This window comes from Canis lupus, chromosome 17, assembly GCF_011100685.1.
Source record: "Canis lupus familiaris isolate Mischka breed German Shepherd chromosome 17, alternate assembly UU_Cfam_GSD_1.0, whole genome shotgun sequence".
Taxonomy (NCBI): Eukaryota; Metazoa; Chordata; class Mammalia; order Carnivora; family Canidae; genus Canis; species Canis lupus.
Window position 1 is genome coordinate 26,260,635 of NC_049238.1, and position 16,320 is coordinate 26,276,954.

At 41.1% G+C, this 16,320-nt stretch overlaps 1 protein-coding gene across 3 annotated transcripts in view; it reads left to right on the forward strand.

The window, feature by feature from the left end:
* Positions 1–16,320, forward strand: part of LTBP1 (latent transforming growth factor beta binding protein 1) — a 390,765-nt gene that overhangs the window by 36,819 nt on the left and 337,626 nt on the right. For all 3 annotated transcript variants that reach the window (XM_038561238.1, XM_038561239.1, XM_038561240.1), the window contains exon 3: positions 8,929–9,226. In XM_038561238.1, the coding sequence (XP_038417166.1) occupies positions 8,929–9,226 (298 nt within the window). The remainder of the gene's footprint in view (positions 1–8,928; positions 9,227–16,320) is intronic.

Here is a 16,320-nt window from a genome sequence, read left to right on the forward strand (position 1 = left end):
AGGAAAATATGCAGAGTAGTACAAAGGGGTACAGTAGTAAATCCCTATTTATATACTATGCACAGCTGTTATAGGTAGGCTCATTGCCATATTTGCTACCCATCTTTCTTATAAGAAAAAAAATTTCAGTAAAGTGATTTATTTTCTTCTCTGGTATTATTCTGCTTCTTTCTAAGAGGTGATCACTGTCATGAATTTAGTGTGAATCCAGTACATATTTTTATGCTTTTGTTGACTTCATGTCTATAAAAATAACTAGTATTTAATATGTTTAAAAATTGCATGGACAGTTATAATCATATAAAGAACGGTATCATAAAGTAGGATCATATAATTTACTTTCTCAGTGTGTTATTTTCAAGATCCCTCCATGTGGCTAGGTATAGATGGATCATGGTTTTAACTGCTGTATTTCATTGTATGAACAGTCCTGTCTGTGTCTCTTTGAGTACATGACAGCCTAGAAGTGAAGTTGCTGGGTCTTAAGGTTTTCGTATTAGAACCTTACTAAATATTGCCAAATTGCTTTTCAGAGAGGTGAGTATAAAATATCCTGCGAGCAGCATATAAGAGTTCCCATCTCCTTATATCTCTGTTAACACTTGGTGGTAACAGCCTTACTGCCAGTCTCTTTACTGTAGAATTGCATCTCAATGTTGTTTTGATTTTCAGTTTTCAGACAATTGGAGAAGTTGAATACCTTTTCACATTCATTTCCCCTCTCGTTTCATCATCTATGAATAACCAATTCATACCTTTTTTTTTTTTTTGTATTTTGATTTTTAGGAATTCTTGATATATCTGGTTATAATCCTTTGTTAAATCTATTTCAGGTGTCTGTCATTTGTCTTCCAATTTTGTGTATGGTGTTTTTTAAATTATGATCTAGTCAAGTTTGGGGGGCACCTGGGTGGCTCAGTTGGTTAAGCATCTGACTCTTGATTTTGGCTCAGATTATGACCTCGGGGTTTTGAGACTGATCCCCACATCGGGCTCTCGACTGGGTGTGGAGACTGCTTAAGAGTCTTGATATAGTCAAGTTCATCAATGCTTTTTTGATTTTTTACTTAACTGTTAGAGATTTCAGAAATTCTTCCTTGCCCCAAATCATGAAGAGATGCTGTCACATTTTAAGTTTTTAAAGATCTAGAATGGGTAGGGCTCGGATTTTTTTTTTTTAAAGATTTTATTTATTCATTCATGAGCAACACAGAGAGAGAGAGAGAGAGAGAGAGAGAGAGAGAGAGAGAGATAGAGGCAGAGACACAGGCAGAGGGAGAAGCAGGCTCCATGCAGGGAGCCCGATGTGGGACTCATCCCGGGTCTCCAGGATCATGCCCTGGGTTGAAGGCAGCGCTAAACCGCTGAGCCACCCGGGCAGCCCTCAGATTTTAATTCTTTTAGATTAATGTCTGTTCCAACACCTTTAAATAGTCCATTGTTTCTGTACAGGTTTGTTGTATCTTCTTCATGTAGCAAGACTCCATGCTTTAGTCTAAGCTTTATATTACATTGTATTGATCTGTTTGTCTGAACCAGTTCTGCATTATCACATAAAATAGTTTGTAGAGTCTTTTCGATTATTTACATAGACATTTACTTAAATTGAAGATGATGATAAATTTGTTTCTTCCTTCCAGTTTTTAGACCTTTTCATTTTCTTGTTTTGTCCTGTTGGCTGGAAACTGCAATATAGCATTGATTATTAGAGGTTATTGTAGGTATTTATACTAGTTTCCAACTTTGATAGGAATGCTTCTGCCTTTGTCTCAGAGCATTTGCTGTAGGTTTTGGTATGCCGTTTATTGTGGGATTTGGTGTAGATACTGTTTACCAGACCAAGGAAATCCCCTTGTATTCCTGATTGGTTAACAGTTTCTGTTTGTTATCAGGAATAAGTGATGACTTTTATTGGAAGATTTTCTGCACTGATTGAGATAAGTTCTCATTTAATTTTTTTACATGGGGAATTCCATAGATAGGTTTGCTGACATTATTTCTGGAATTCTGCTTGCTTTTCTGTGTTTGAAATACTGAGATTTTATTTAGGTATTTGTATCTGTGTTTTTAATTGGTTTGTGTTAGTTTTCTTTCAAGTATTACTGTTCTTGCCTGATTTTGACATTGAGGTCTTGCTACTCTCTTATTTTTTTTAACGTAAATCTTAGTTAAACCACAGTGCAGTGTTGGTTTCTGGAGTAGAATTCCGTGATCCATCACTTGCACACAACACCCAGAGCTCATGGGGTTAAGTGTCCTCTGTAGTATCCATCCTCTATCTAGCCCATCCCCCACCCACCTCCCTCTCCTTAAAGGAGTTTAATACTGGGGATCTGCTGACTCTCCTGACTCTGGTAGGGGCAGGTCCTAGGTAGTTTGGCCTCATGGTGTTCTACCCCATGCTTGTGGAGCTTAGGATCAGGTGAAGGCTCGGGAGAGTCTGCAGATCTCTGAACTACTCTGTGCATGTAGTACCTCACAGGAGCACTTTTTGCTTCTACTGCATCTGAACTTCTTAGGTAATTCCCTTTTCCACTGGAACGTGCTTTTCCACTGGAAGCTTAGTAACTTACCACCTCTCCTATGAGTGTATTGTGATGTTCTTTTCTGATAGTCCTTGACCAGCTTGTTTGAGTGTCACATCCCTTCAGAGTTCTTCTGGAACACATTGGGTCTGGGCTTCTGAAATGGTTTCTTTAACAGCATATTGTTTGTTTATTTTTAAGATTTTATTTATTTGAGAGAGAGCGAGTGTGAACATGTGTATAAGCAGAGGGGAGGGGCAGAGAGAGCGGGAGAAGCAGACTCCCTGCTGAGCAGGGAGCCTGATGTGGGGCTCAATCCCAGGACCTTGAGATCACGACCTGAGCCTAAGGCAGATGCTTAACTGACTGAGCCACCCAGGTGTCCCTAACAGCGTATTGTTTATTTTATTTTATTTTTTATTTTATTTTTTCAGCGTATTGTTTAAATAAAATCTTTAAAAATAAACAAATATTTATTCATGAGAGACAGAGAGGCAGAGACATAGGCAGAGGGAGATGCAGGCTCCATGCAGGAGCCTGATGTGGGACTCGATCCCGGGACTCCAGGATCACACCCTCAGCCAAAGGCAGACACCTAACCACTGAGCCACCCAGGCATCCCAACAGCATATTGTTTAAGTGCCACTACAGAGCTTACACATTAGCAGAGTATATTTTAATACTGATTTTTGTTGGATTGGAGATTTGATTGAAGAGGCAGGATGCAAATGAAGTCTGGAGGTGTACACGTTATGACGTAACAGATTAGGAGCCTTCTGATTATATTCCCTTTACAGATCCTTTGGAAAGGAGTGGCTCTGCTTTCATACTAGTTAGTTGACCAAGATGAAATTAAAGCTCCTGTCCTAGGCTACAGAAAGTTCTACATAAGCCAATTAACTGACCTCACGGTTGATGATAATGTAGTTTGGGAAATAAAAGAACTTGATGAAAGGGGATGGGCATTTGGGTGATGAACAGATTGTGGTGCAGCGGGCAGGCATTTGGGAAGGACTTCATAGAGAAGATTTCACATGAGCAAGAGCTTGGTGGGGGGGCTGTGTTTCACAACAGGGCACCATGTACAGAGGTGAGGAGTGGCAGGCTTCTGCAGGATGAGCCATGGGCAGTGAGGGTGGAAAGGGGGTTGGGGTAGGTATAAAGGGTCTTTTTTTTTAATAAATTAATTTTTTATTGGTGTTCAATTTACTAACATACAGAATAACACCCAGTGCTCATCCCGTCAAGTGCCCCCCTCAGTGCCTGTCACCAATTCACCCCCACCCTCCTCCTCCCCTTCCACCACCCCTAGTTCGTTTCCCCGAGTTAGGTATAAAGGGTCTTGAGTGTATCTCATGGGCAGCTAACATGGGTTGAAAGTTTTTGAATGAAGGAGAAAAAATCCACAGAGCTGCATTTTACCAAACCGAGTCTGTCAGCAAGTCTGGATTAGGATTTTGTTCGAGTTTGGCTGCACATTGCAATCATCTGGAGGCTTTAAAAAAACAAAAAGCAAAACCCAAAACTGGTGTCTGAGCCCCTTCCCCAGAGATTCTGATTCAGAGCCTGGAGTTAGCCGGGGGTTTTGAGAGTTTTAAAAGCTCCCCAGGTGATTCTAATGTGTGGCAAAGCCTGAGAACCGGGGCCCAACCCGCTGATAAGATCTTGATGTAGTGTTTACTCATTGTGTTGAACCACTTCTGGCTGGGAAAATGCAGAATCAACTGGTGGAAAAAGTATTTTTAAAGTGCTTCTGTAACATTTATTTATAATATTCCACATAGTTTGGTGCCTCGGTTAGAATAACCGTTTTCTCATAAGTGCCCACCAATTTTTACATTGGAAGTAGATGGTGACAAACTTTTGGAAAGCACTCATAATAATCTTGGGGATTTGGCCACATGGAAAGTTTTAAAATCTTTTTGCATTAAAAATAAAAGGGCAACAACATAAAACACATTTATCACAGCAAGAATTCAATAAAATAAATGCAATTGTAGTGTGAAAACACCAAATTCACAAGTATAAAAATATAAATCCTAATGTATGGAAGTGCTGATTCACTATATCGTACACCTGAAACTAATACAACACGGTATGTTAATTATAGTGGAATTAGAAAAAAAAAATCAAAAACTTGCTGGTGGAAGAGTGCTGGTTTCCAAACACTATATGTCAGTGGTTTTCAAAGTTGAGTATGTATCTGACTCATCTAGAGAGCAGTCAGATTGCTGGACTCTAGTTTCAGATTTAGCAGGCCTGGGACCGCCCAGAATGTGCACTTCTGAGGTGCTTCCTGGTCCAGGCACCACACTTTGGGGACTGCTACATGAGAACCACGACTACGTGAGGTCCCAGTTTCCTAGGAAGAATGGCTTGATAAAATGTGGTTGCAGGACTAGAATTTTGCTTTTCTTTTCATGTTGGGTGAGGGGCTGATCTTGGCAGTTAGGGACTCTGTCCCTGTCACCTCCAGCCCCAGGTCAAGCTGCTCCAGGGAGCTGCTGCCTGAGCCTTACTACTTTAGGTAGAAGAGCAAATTATCTAGTCATTCTCCTTATATTCTTTCAACAGTTACTGCAAAAGGGTGATACTGTATGCAGTCATACTGTTATATAACATGTTCTTTCTCATAGTAGAAAATTTTTGTGAGTTTTTAAAAAATTCTTTCCCTGCCTCCCACAGCCTACCAAATTTGAAGAGTTAAAAAAAAAAAAAAAAAAAAAACCCAACCCCAATACTTATACCCTTTTTCATTTCTAATCCATCCATGTTCTCCTAAACCCACATTCTTATATGGTCTCAGTGGCATTTTGGAAGATTTCATGATTGGCCCCTATCTAGGTACCAACTTTTGTAAGCTGCTCTGAGCAGTCTTCCTGGTAGATTAGGGGACGTTTGCAGTACACCTTGGGAGGGAGGAGAAGCGGAAATCAGTCTCAGATGTTAAAATGAAACATGCTTCTAATTGAAAGCATGAAGAGAATGTATACATGAAAGTGCCTGGGGGGTGATCTCTGGCAGAGGCTCAGCTTTGAAAGCCCAGTCCTGTCCTCCCTCGTGGCCACTTCTGTTCTCTCTGGGTGGAGCCCATTTCCATTCCTGTGACATTCCATAAATAACCACGGCTGAGTAGGGACTCAGTGGTCATCAGTTGGCCAAGAAAATGCTGATAAATTAGAATCCTGAACCCTGGAAGTGCATAGCTTTGGGCTTTGAATTCTAGAAGCCTAATTTGGTAAGAGCTCTTGGGGACCATTTTAGAAAAAGCAGTCACTGCCCTCTTTCTGCCCCCAAACATGTACAGGTGCAGAGGCCAAGATTAAATAATTTACCCCAAAGTCACCAAGGAGCTGGCTGCATTTTTCTTTGCTTTTTAAGAATCCTTTTACTTTTGCAAGATTTGTTAGCCTAGTATTCTGACACTTGACAGTCATTTCTTACCATTATTTTCTATAACTAATAGGAATGAGATTGTAGGAAGATGGGAAAAGTATCTTCTCTCTTTTATAGAAAATCAGGAGGGTGAAGAGCTTTTAGGTCTTGGTTATTTGGGGATGCATGGTGGCTCAGTGGTTGAGCGTCTGCCTTTGGCTCAGAGGGTGATCCCGGGGTTCTGGGATCAAGTCCCATGTCAAGCTCCCTGTAGGGAGCCTGCTTCTCCCTCTGCCTATGTCTCTGCCTCTCTCTCTCTCTGTCTTTCATGAATAAATAAATAAATCTTAAAAAAAAAAAAAAAGATCTTGGTCATTTGGCTCATCCATAACTGAGGCTTCTCTGGTTCATATCGTACCTCATCTATTTTGTAAATGTTTATGGACTATCTGGCATTGAATTTTATGGGAGATTTAATAGTAAGATCTGCCTAAGGACCAAGAGTTTAAGTCAAAAGTGAACTGATAACAAAATCAATTGGCATAAATCAATGCATTTGGACAAATAAAGAAGAAACTTAAGGAATCCCATCCATCGGCCTATAACATCAACCCAATAAAATTTAAGTCTGAAATCTAAACTCCTATTGTACCTTCCCTGTGATGAAGTCTACTTACCTTACCCACGGCCCATAGCCCTACTGACATTAAAACTCTGGCCACAAATCTGGTGATTCAGAGTACATGTATCCTATTGGATAGGAAATAAAGAGCTCATTTTTTTTTGGTTGCCTTTCATTGTAACATTAGGAATGGTGTACAGGGCACTGGTATTTATTTATTTATTTATTATAATAAATTTATTTTTTATTGGTGTTCAATTTGCCAACATATAGAATAACACCCAGTGCTCATCCCATCAAGTGCTCCCCTCAGTGCCCATCACCCAGTCACCCGTACCCCCCTCCCACCTCCCTTTCTACCACCCCTACCTAGTTCGTTTCCCAGAGTTAGGAGTCTCTCATGTTCTGTCTCCCTTTCTGATATTTCCCACTCATTTTTTCTCCTTTCCCCTTTATTCCCTTTCACTATTTTTTATATTCCCCAAATGAATGAGACCATATAATATTTGTCCTTCTCCGATTGACTTCTTTCACTCAGCATAATACCCTCCAGGTCCCTCTACGTCGAAGCAAATGGTGGGTATTTGTCATTTCTAATGGCTGAGTAATATTCCATTGTATACATAAACCACATCTTCTTTATCCATTCATCTTTTGATGGACACCGAGGCTCCTTCCACAGTTTGGCTATTGTGGACATTGCTGCTATAAACATCGGGGGAGGGGGGGCACTGGCTTTTAAAAACAAAAGTAGAGGGCAGCCTGGGTGGCTCAGCGGTTTAGTGCCGCCTTCAGCCCAGGGTGTGATCCTGGAGACCGGGGGATCGAGTCCCACATCGGTCTCCCTGCAGGGAGCTTGCTTCTCCCTCTGCCTGTGTCTCTGCCTCTCTCTCTCCCTGTGTCTCTCATGAATGAATAAATAAAATCTTAAGGGATCCCTGGGTGGCGCAGTGGTTTGGCGCCTGCCTTTGGCCCAGGGCGCGATCCTGGAGACCCGGGATCGAATCCCACGTCGGGCTCCCGGTGCATGGAGCCCTGCTTCTCCCTCTGCCTATGTCTCTGCCTCTCTCTCTCTCTCTCTGTGACTATCATAAATAAATAAAAATTTAAAAATAAAATAAAATAAAATCTTAAAAAAAAACAAAAGTAAAAAAGTGTATATTGGTTGATTCTAATCCGTGCAGCCTTCTGTCCTGTAAAAACAAAATAGTGGGTTGAACTACATTTCTGAAACAAACTCTGATAGCTTGTGCCAGGTGAAGTCTGTCACGCTTTTTGGGGTTAGGGATGGGACTTGGGCTTTTTTTTTTTCTCCCAAGTCTTATTTGGATACCTAAAATGTAAACTTGAGCCACAGAGCACAGTTTAAAAAGAAGGGCAAAGCATTTTCTTAAGTTTTTCCTTTGTTTCTGATGTATTTCTGAGAGGTACCCTAATAAAGTGGTTAAGAATGATGGTGTTGCGGCCAGTTCACTTGGATTCAATTCCTAGCTCTTCTATTTACTCATAATTGTGTGACCTTTGGCAAATTACGTAACCCTGGTCTGTTTCTTCATCAGTAAAATAGGTAAAATAAAATGTCTACTTACAGTGATTGCTGGGGGATTAAATTTGTTGATACCTTATTAGAATAGTGCCTGGAACATAAGAACCTGTTAATAAATATTAGCTGTCATTGTCCTCATTGTTGTCATTGCCATGATGTTATATTTTTATTTATTTATTATTTTTAAATATTTTATTTATTCATTCATGAGAGAGAGACAGAGAGAGGCAGAGACACAGGCAGAGGGAGAAGCAGGCTCCATGCAGGGAGCCCGACGTGGGACTCAATCCCGGGTCCCCAGGATTACACCCTGGGCCGAAGGCAGGGCCAAACCACTGAGCCACCTGGGCTGCCCTATTTTTATTTATTTTTTAAAGATTATTTATTTATTTGACAGAGAAAGCACAAGCAGAGGGTGTGGCAGAGGGAGAGGGAGAAGCGGACTCCGCACTGAGTAGGGGGTCCCATGTGGGGCTCGATCCCAGAACCCCGGGATCATGACCTGAGATAAAGGCAGATGCTTAACCGACTAAGCCACCAGGTGCTCTGCCATCATGTTTTTTAAAAAATTATTTTAAATTTATTTTCTAGAGAGTGTGGGTGGGTGGGGGGGAGGGGCAGAGGGAGAGCCTGAGAACCTTGAGTAGGTTCCACCCAGTGTGGAGATCATGACCTGAGCTAAAATCAAGAGTCATCAGATGCTTAAGTGACTGAGCCCCCCAGGCGCCCCTCCATCATGTTTTTAGATAGTTTTAGTTTTTGGTGGAGGGAATCCTGGTGCTACTGTGAAGGCTTTGGAAGAATTTGTGAAGTCTACAATGTTTTTCTTCAAAGTCGTGTCTTCTGTTGCCTTTCTGCAGCAAGCTGTGTTCCACCGTGCCAGAATGGAGGGATGTGTCTCCGGCCTCAGCTCTGTGTGTGTAAACCGGGGACCAAGGGCAAAGCCTGTGAGAGCACAGCTGCCCAGGACACCTCATCACCAGGCTTTGGAGGGCAGAGTCCTGGGGCTGCTTCCTCCTGGGTCCCCCCTGAGCAAGCAGCAAAGCACACTTCATTGAAGAAGGCAGACAGTCTCCCAAGAATCAGCCCTGTGGCCCAGATGACCTTGACCCTGAAGCCGAAGCCTTCAGTAGGACTCTCCCAGCAGATTCATTCTCAGTGAGTAGTTTTAACTTGCTTCTACTCAGGCGCACCTTAATTATTGTCCGGGATGCATTGCTTTCAATCCACTTTTCCTGCACAATTTGCTGAAATCACTTGGATAATGATGTCTTGTTTTTCCTTAAAGTTTTACATTCTAAGTTCCTACATCAGGTCTCTTAAAAGTATTTGGTATGCATGCTTAGCCTCTGCAGGGAAGATTGACCATAAACATAAACTGGAGCATTAGAGAGGACTAGGGGAATCAAGGCAGGATGGACATTAGAAAGATAGTTGTTTGTGGTCCACTTGTGAGTTAAAAAATTCTTCTTTTGGCGGAGGGGGAGGGGAATGTCTAGAGTTTTGAAATAATTTAAGAAGAGATGGCAGGAACTCTGCTCTGCACAGAGAAGGTATTCAAGTGAGCGCGAGTGCTGGGAAAACCTTTCTCAACCTCTGTAGCAGGTTGTCTCTTCCATTAGCACCGTGTGTACCTCCCAGTTGCCAGCCAGGTCCATTTTTGGTGAATGAGCTTGTGTTCTATTTATGGGAATGTGGTTTGTTTTTTTTGTTTGTTTTCCCTTAGCATTTGGAGGTAAGTGCCATTCGGAACACAATGAGGACTCCTGGATAAGATTGCTTATCCCTGCCCTCCTCTCAGCGGCCTGAGGAACAGCTCCTCGCTGCACAGGGTCTTTAATGCCCATTGTTTCCTCTTAATTAGCTACTCGACATGGATAACAAGATGCAGAAGGTACTGCAGCTCTCACTTGTCATTTGTCTAGGAATGTAAAATACAGGAAGTTCTCCCCTTGAAAATGGGCTTGACCCAGCAGTTCATTTGTAAGTCACTTGCTGGGAATTTGGAATACTTTTCCCCCCTAGAGACAGCTTCCACATGGTGATTAGTATCCAGGCAGCCCACAGAAGCTATTTAATCTGCTAGTATAGATGAAATTATCCTAATTTATACTTCCCCTTTGAGTAGGCCACCTACTGTCCCTGCTGAGTGGGGTCCTCAACTTTTTCCTCTCTCTTCTTCTTCGCTCTTCACCCCTCTTCTTTCTGTTTTTCTTTCATTTCTTCATGTCCTGTCATTCTGCCATGGTAAAGAGATTTGGGGGGCTAGTTTGAAATCTAACTCCTTTGCTAACATTTCAGTTGGAAAACACATCCTGCCGTCCTCAACGAGAAGGGTTGGTAGTTCCAGCTAATCCTTAGTTATGGCTTACTGTATGCCAAGGACTGTTTCAAGTGCTTTGCCTGTATTCTTAGCTTACAACTGACAGGGACCCCATAAGGTGGCGCCTATTATTAACCCCATTTTACAAATCTGGAAACTGAGGCAGAGTGGTTATGTGATTTAGTCACACAGTAAATAAGTGAATAATATCAACAAATGTCAGGCTTTAAATAGAAGCAGCATCCATTCCCTGAAGTAGAGGGTAGCAACTTTTTCTGTAAAGGGCTGGGTAATAAATATTTTCAGCTTTGTGGGACATATGGTTTCTGTTGCAACTTCTCAACTCTGCCATTGTAGAACAAAAGCAGCCATAGATGACGCATAAATGAATGTGTGTGACTGAGCCAATAAAACTTTATTGATGGACACAGAAATTTGAATTTTGTGTAAACTTAACGTGTCACCCAATATTCTTCTTTTTTTTCCCTCAACCATTAAAAAATGTAAGAATATGAGAATTATTAGCTTGTGGGTCATACCAAAACAGGCTGTGGGACAGCTTTGGCCTATGAGCTGTGATTTTCTGACCCTTTCTCTAAAATATAGTGGTGCCTTTTGGGGCCAGAACATGAATGTAACTGTGTGTCCTTGAAATGATACAAAGCTTTGATTTATATCCTACTAGACCTCTCTCCTCCAGCATTATTCTGGATCTTAAAAACAAAGAACAATTCTGTGTTGAACTGTGCCTTGGCAATCAAGAGTCAGGTTACTGTGCATTGCAATTATTTTTTTCTTGCATTACTACTTACATAAACTGTGAAGTTATTTACAAGCAATATCATTTATCTTGAATATCACCATCTACTGTTACAATTTGACCCTCTGTGATGTGTGTATATATATAGATTGTTAGTAAGAACCATATGTCAGAAGTCAGATAAAGGAGCAATTTTTTCTTTTTTTGGTAGCAGGAGTATAATTTAGACAAGAATGTTGTGACTCAAAAAGGTGGTGGCTAAGGTTTCAGCTTTAACATGGCTTTAGAAAAATAAATCAGTAGATAAATTTGCTTCAGAGGCTTCATCTGCTGAATGAAGACACTTTTACCCTGGCATTGTTACAGGACATGTGTATGTGTGTGGCTGTGCCTGTGGCATGCTTTTGGGTAAGGAGAGGAGATAACAATTCTGACAATTTCTTTTTTATTTAATTAATTAATTAATTTTATTTATTTTTTTTAATTCTGACAATTTCTTAATAAAGTTTTATAGGTTGTCCTATTATGTGGGCATTGCAGGGAACACTAAGATGTACAAGATCTAGTTCAGCGTACCTGGGTGGCTCAGTGTTTGAGCATCTGCCTTTGGCTTGGGTCATGGTCCTTGAGTCCTGGGATCAAGTTCCACATTGGGTTCCCCATGGGGAGCCTACTTCTCCCTCTGCCTATGTCTCTGCCTTTCTCTCTGTGTCTCTTATGAATGAATAGGTAAAATCTTTTTTTTTTTTTAAAGGTCCAGTTCACCTCTTAAGGTTTTGAAATGATCGATGAACGATAACTCACGAGGTATGCAAAGGCAGGGGTGCAGTTGGCCCACAGATGATTTTAGGTAATGACCTAATCACCTGAAATCCTATTTAATCAGACCACCAAAGAACAAATGTGATAGGACCATTTTTGGCGACTTTGGGGGAGATGTAGCAATCCTTAAATTATTTTTTTTTAAGATTGCCTACTTTAGGGGAGTTTCAGGGTTTTGTTTTATTTTTATCTACTGAAGGAGGAGATTGATTAAGCTCCCTTAAAGTGCTTGTAGACATAAAGATAGCTACAATATCAAAGTGTGTATTTAGTATTATATTCGTTATGTGGCATATGAAGCCCTATGGTCTTGATCAGTCATCCACCAAGTTGTTGTTGAGCACATTCTGTGTGCCATGCATTCACCATCATAAGGGCTCAGGGTATAGAATGAATGTATACACAAAATATCTGCCTTTTGGGACTTACAGGCTGCAAAGTGGGAGGCCACTGAAAGTGGCATAATTAAACCGTTGTGATAAGTGCTGTGGTGAAAATTGCAGTTATGGACTGGTGCAGGGTGGGAAAGCAAGAGGGCTCTGGTGATTTTAATAGGCTGTCAGGGAAGACTCAACTGAGAAGGTGACATTTAAGCAAAAGCCTAAAGGAAGTGAGAGCATGAACCCTTTATATGGGTGTGTGCCTGGCATGTTTGAGGTAATAGTTACTTTAGTAAAACTGAAAAAGTTAAAACTACACATTTTAGGTGTGTGAGCAGTAGGTGAATTGGTTTTACCTTTCTCCAGATTGGTTTTAGACAGCTTGATTTAGAACCAGATAGAGTTCTTTAGGAAATCAAAGAGAAGGAGCAATTGTTTCCAGATTTTGGAGTGTTGGTGAAGTGGAGGTCCAGGAATGGCTCTGAAGAAGGTGAGCTTGGAAAGATGGCTAAATCTGGACACAAAGAGCTGGATAAGAAGGGCATTTCCAGGAATGACATTGATGTGACATCAGAAAGCATGGCGTATTAGTAACCATGGCTGTGTAACAGATCACCCCAAAACTCCACAGCCTAAAGCAATAAACATTGATTGTCTGACAGTCTCTGGAGGTGGGGAACCCAGGAGGTTCTTAGCTGGGAGTTGTGGCTCAGCATTAGTCAGGAGGTTGCAGTCAGCAAGCATGGCTCAACTAGGGCAGGAGAATTCACTGTCAAGTTCACTCACTCCCATGGCTGTTGGCAGGAAACTTCACTTCCTCTCAACATGCACCTCTCTACTGAACTACTTGAGAGTCCTCACCACATGGCCCCTGGCTTCCTCCAAGGCCAGTGATCCTATACAGAAGAGAGTGAAAAGAAAGCCACCGAGCCTTTGTAGTTTTCAGCCTTGAAAATACACACCTTCACTTCCGCCTTATTCTACTCATTAGAAGTGAGTCATTAAGTTGAATGGACCCTCAAAGAGAGTGAAATTAAGCTGCTCTGCTAGAAGGGACAGATATCAAAGAAGTTTTGGATGTATCGAAAAAAAGACCACATTGAGGATATGATTTGTTTGGAACTTGATATAGATGCAGGCTAGTAGCAATAAAAGGTTTTAAGGATTGGTTAAAAAAATCAGATGAAACATTTAAGATTTCAACATAACAATTCTAAAAAGATATACAACGTAGCAAACTAGAATAAAAAAAGGAATAGAGAGGGAAATTATAATTTATTTATTTGGGAAACTATAGTTTATTTATTTATTTTTTTTTTTTAAATTTTTTTTTTTTTTTTAATTTTATTTATGATAGTCACAGAGAGAGAGAGAGAGAGAGAGGCAGAGACACAGGCAGAGGGAGAAGCAGGCTCCATGCACCGGGAGCCTGACGTGGGATTCGATCCCGGGTCTCCAGGATCGCGCCCTGGGCCAAAGGCAGGCGCCAAACCGCTGCGCCACCCAGGGATCCCAAGGGAAACTATAGTTTAAAAGAGGCTTAAGAAACATGCTAACTAATCATAATGTTTGGACTATATCTATTCTGATTCAAACAAACCATAAAGAAAAGAAAAAGATGATGATGTATAGACGAATCATAAAAATGCTGACATTAATTAGAAATTTAATGGTAGAAAAGAATGTTGATTTGGGGGCCGTGATGAAGGTGTTATAATTATGTAAGGAGAATGATATGAAACTATTTGCACATGAAATCATGTCTGAGCTCTCATTGAAATTACTCAGTATGTTGAGGTATAGAGGTAATGAGATTGGCCATAAAGGGATTATTACTGAAGGTGGATGATGGGTACATGGAGGTTTCTCACAGAACTCTTATCTTTGACATCTTCCACAATGAAGATTGACAATAACAGTAGAACAAACCAAAAGAAAATTTCAAGTGGAAGGAATCCTATGATTTTTTTCTGCCTTGGAGGATTTATCTGGCTGTAGTGTCTGCAGTAAATTAGCCCTAGAAATCATTGGAGGAAGGAAGTGAATCAGGAGTGACCATAAATGAAAAACCTTGGCACATCATGAAATGTGAGAGGCAAAGATAAAGAGGATTGGGTAGGAACCAGGTTTGGGAATGTGAGACGAAGGGGAGATGTGGAGGTATTGCCATCCTGTTGTTTTTGAAGGTTTCTTTGGTGATATCATGGATCTCCAAGGTCTTTGAAGTGGTTGATACTTGGTGAATGGATGGTCTCTGGTAGAGCTTTATGGATGATGGTGAGGATCATTCTCTGTACCCCGCCAGGGGCTAAAAGCAAGTGGATATCAGTGGTTCACGGCTGGACACTTGATCGGGTATTGGTTTGGAAAGATCCCCTGCCAGTGCATTCTGGCAGTAATCCCTGCTGTAGATGGTAGTTTTATTCCTGCTCTTCATGGAAGGTGTTCATTATTATGGTGTTCCTTTATCCAGTTTTGTGGACCACATCACAGCTACTCCGTGAGCTAAACAGAAGACCAAATGATGCTTCATCATCCTGTGTGCAAATTTTGGCAGCGATTTCCGATTCTTTGAACTTCTACTTCACTTTATAATACTGTTGTCCTTAGGAAGTCCATATTAACACTTCAGGTTACTCTCACACTGTATCCCGTAACTGTTATTGGCATGCAGCTGTTAATGCATTTGCTGAGGAATTGTCACCGTTAGGTCGCAGATGCTTCTCCAGTGTCCGTCTTTAGTCCTCTATGTAAAAAAGGTGTTAATGCTTATAAGTTATGGCTGGGAGAGTCCACAAAGGAGCAAAATTCAAAACTATTCAGCTCTCCAGAGCTTTTTCATCACCTGTCAGTATCGTTATTCACATGTATATTGAAGTTTCCCATCAAAGTTTGTTGTTAGTTCTCTGTGTTGCTCACTGAGACTGTTTTGAGTTGGTAAAATGTCTGTCTTTATCCTTGTTAATCAAGATGAATGTTATAGGCATTGACTGTGAAACCACAAAGTGGAGGTCGTGAGGGGCATTCTTTAGCTGCTGATGTCTTTTGGTCATGAGAGAGGGTTGGTACGAATGACCACTGCTGTGCCAAATGGGAGCTGTTATCTTACCATATAAGGCGGAAGCACTTTCATGGGAGGCATTGTACCCAGTCTCCTCTCTATGAGCTTGAGAAGGAAGTCTGGTTTTACTCAGGATATGGATGTCAAATCTATCTAGGGAGTTCACATGTGTCCCATCTTTTTTCTTCCCTGGTGATGGCTATTTTCATCATCTTATGGTGTCCTGATGTTAGAAAGGATGATAGTTTCCCTGGAAAAATCCTGTCCAGTCTCAATCCAGGTGAGGGGACTGCATTTATCTAATGGCACTATCCCTTTTCATTATCTTCTTCCCAGGGATGTGGTGAAGAGAAGAAGCAAATGAGCAAATGTTCTTTTAAAAGACAGGAGTAATTCAAATGCATTCTATATTTATCAAGTGAGCTCATAGTATGCCAGATATTTTCTAAATATAGGCAAGGCCCTTTAGAATCCACATGGAGATGATGGGTTCCACTTTCAAAGTTCTTGAGAACTGAATGCTTTGCATTTACCATGGGTTAGTTGATAGGAAGCAGCGTTGAATGAGATGGAGAAGAGGGTGCTACACTGTCTTTTATCTCTGCCTCATTCTTAGCTTCCTGTCATTGTGGTTGTGAGTCTTTAAAAGAACAGAAACAAAAACCATATGCTGTGATACCTACAAGGACAGGAGGCTCGTGTAACATTCCCTCAAGTACTCTCTCCTAGTTAACAGCAGCAACAATGCAATGTAAGCTCATTCACTTTATTTGGACTTTCTCCTACTACCCTGCAAGAGGGGAAAAGAAAAGCCTAATTCTAAAACTGCACCAACAGTTAAAACTCTGGGGAGAAGTTTTAAGCTTTTTGTCGAATAAGAATTGAGATTGGGATCTTAACCTGAAC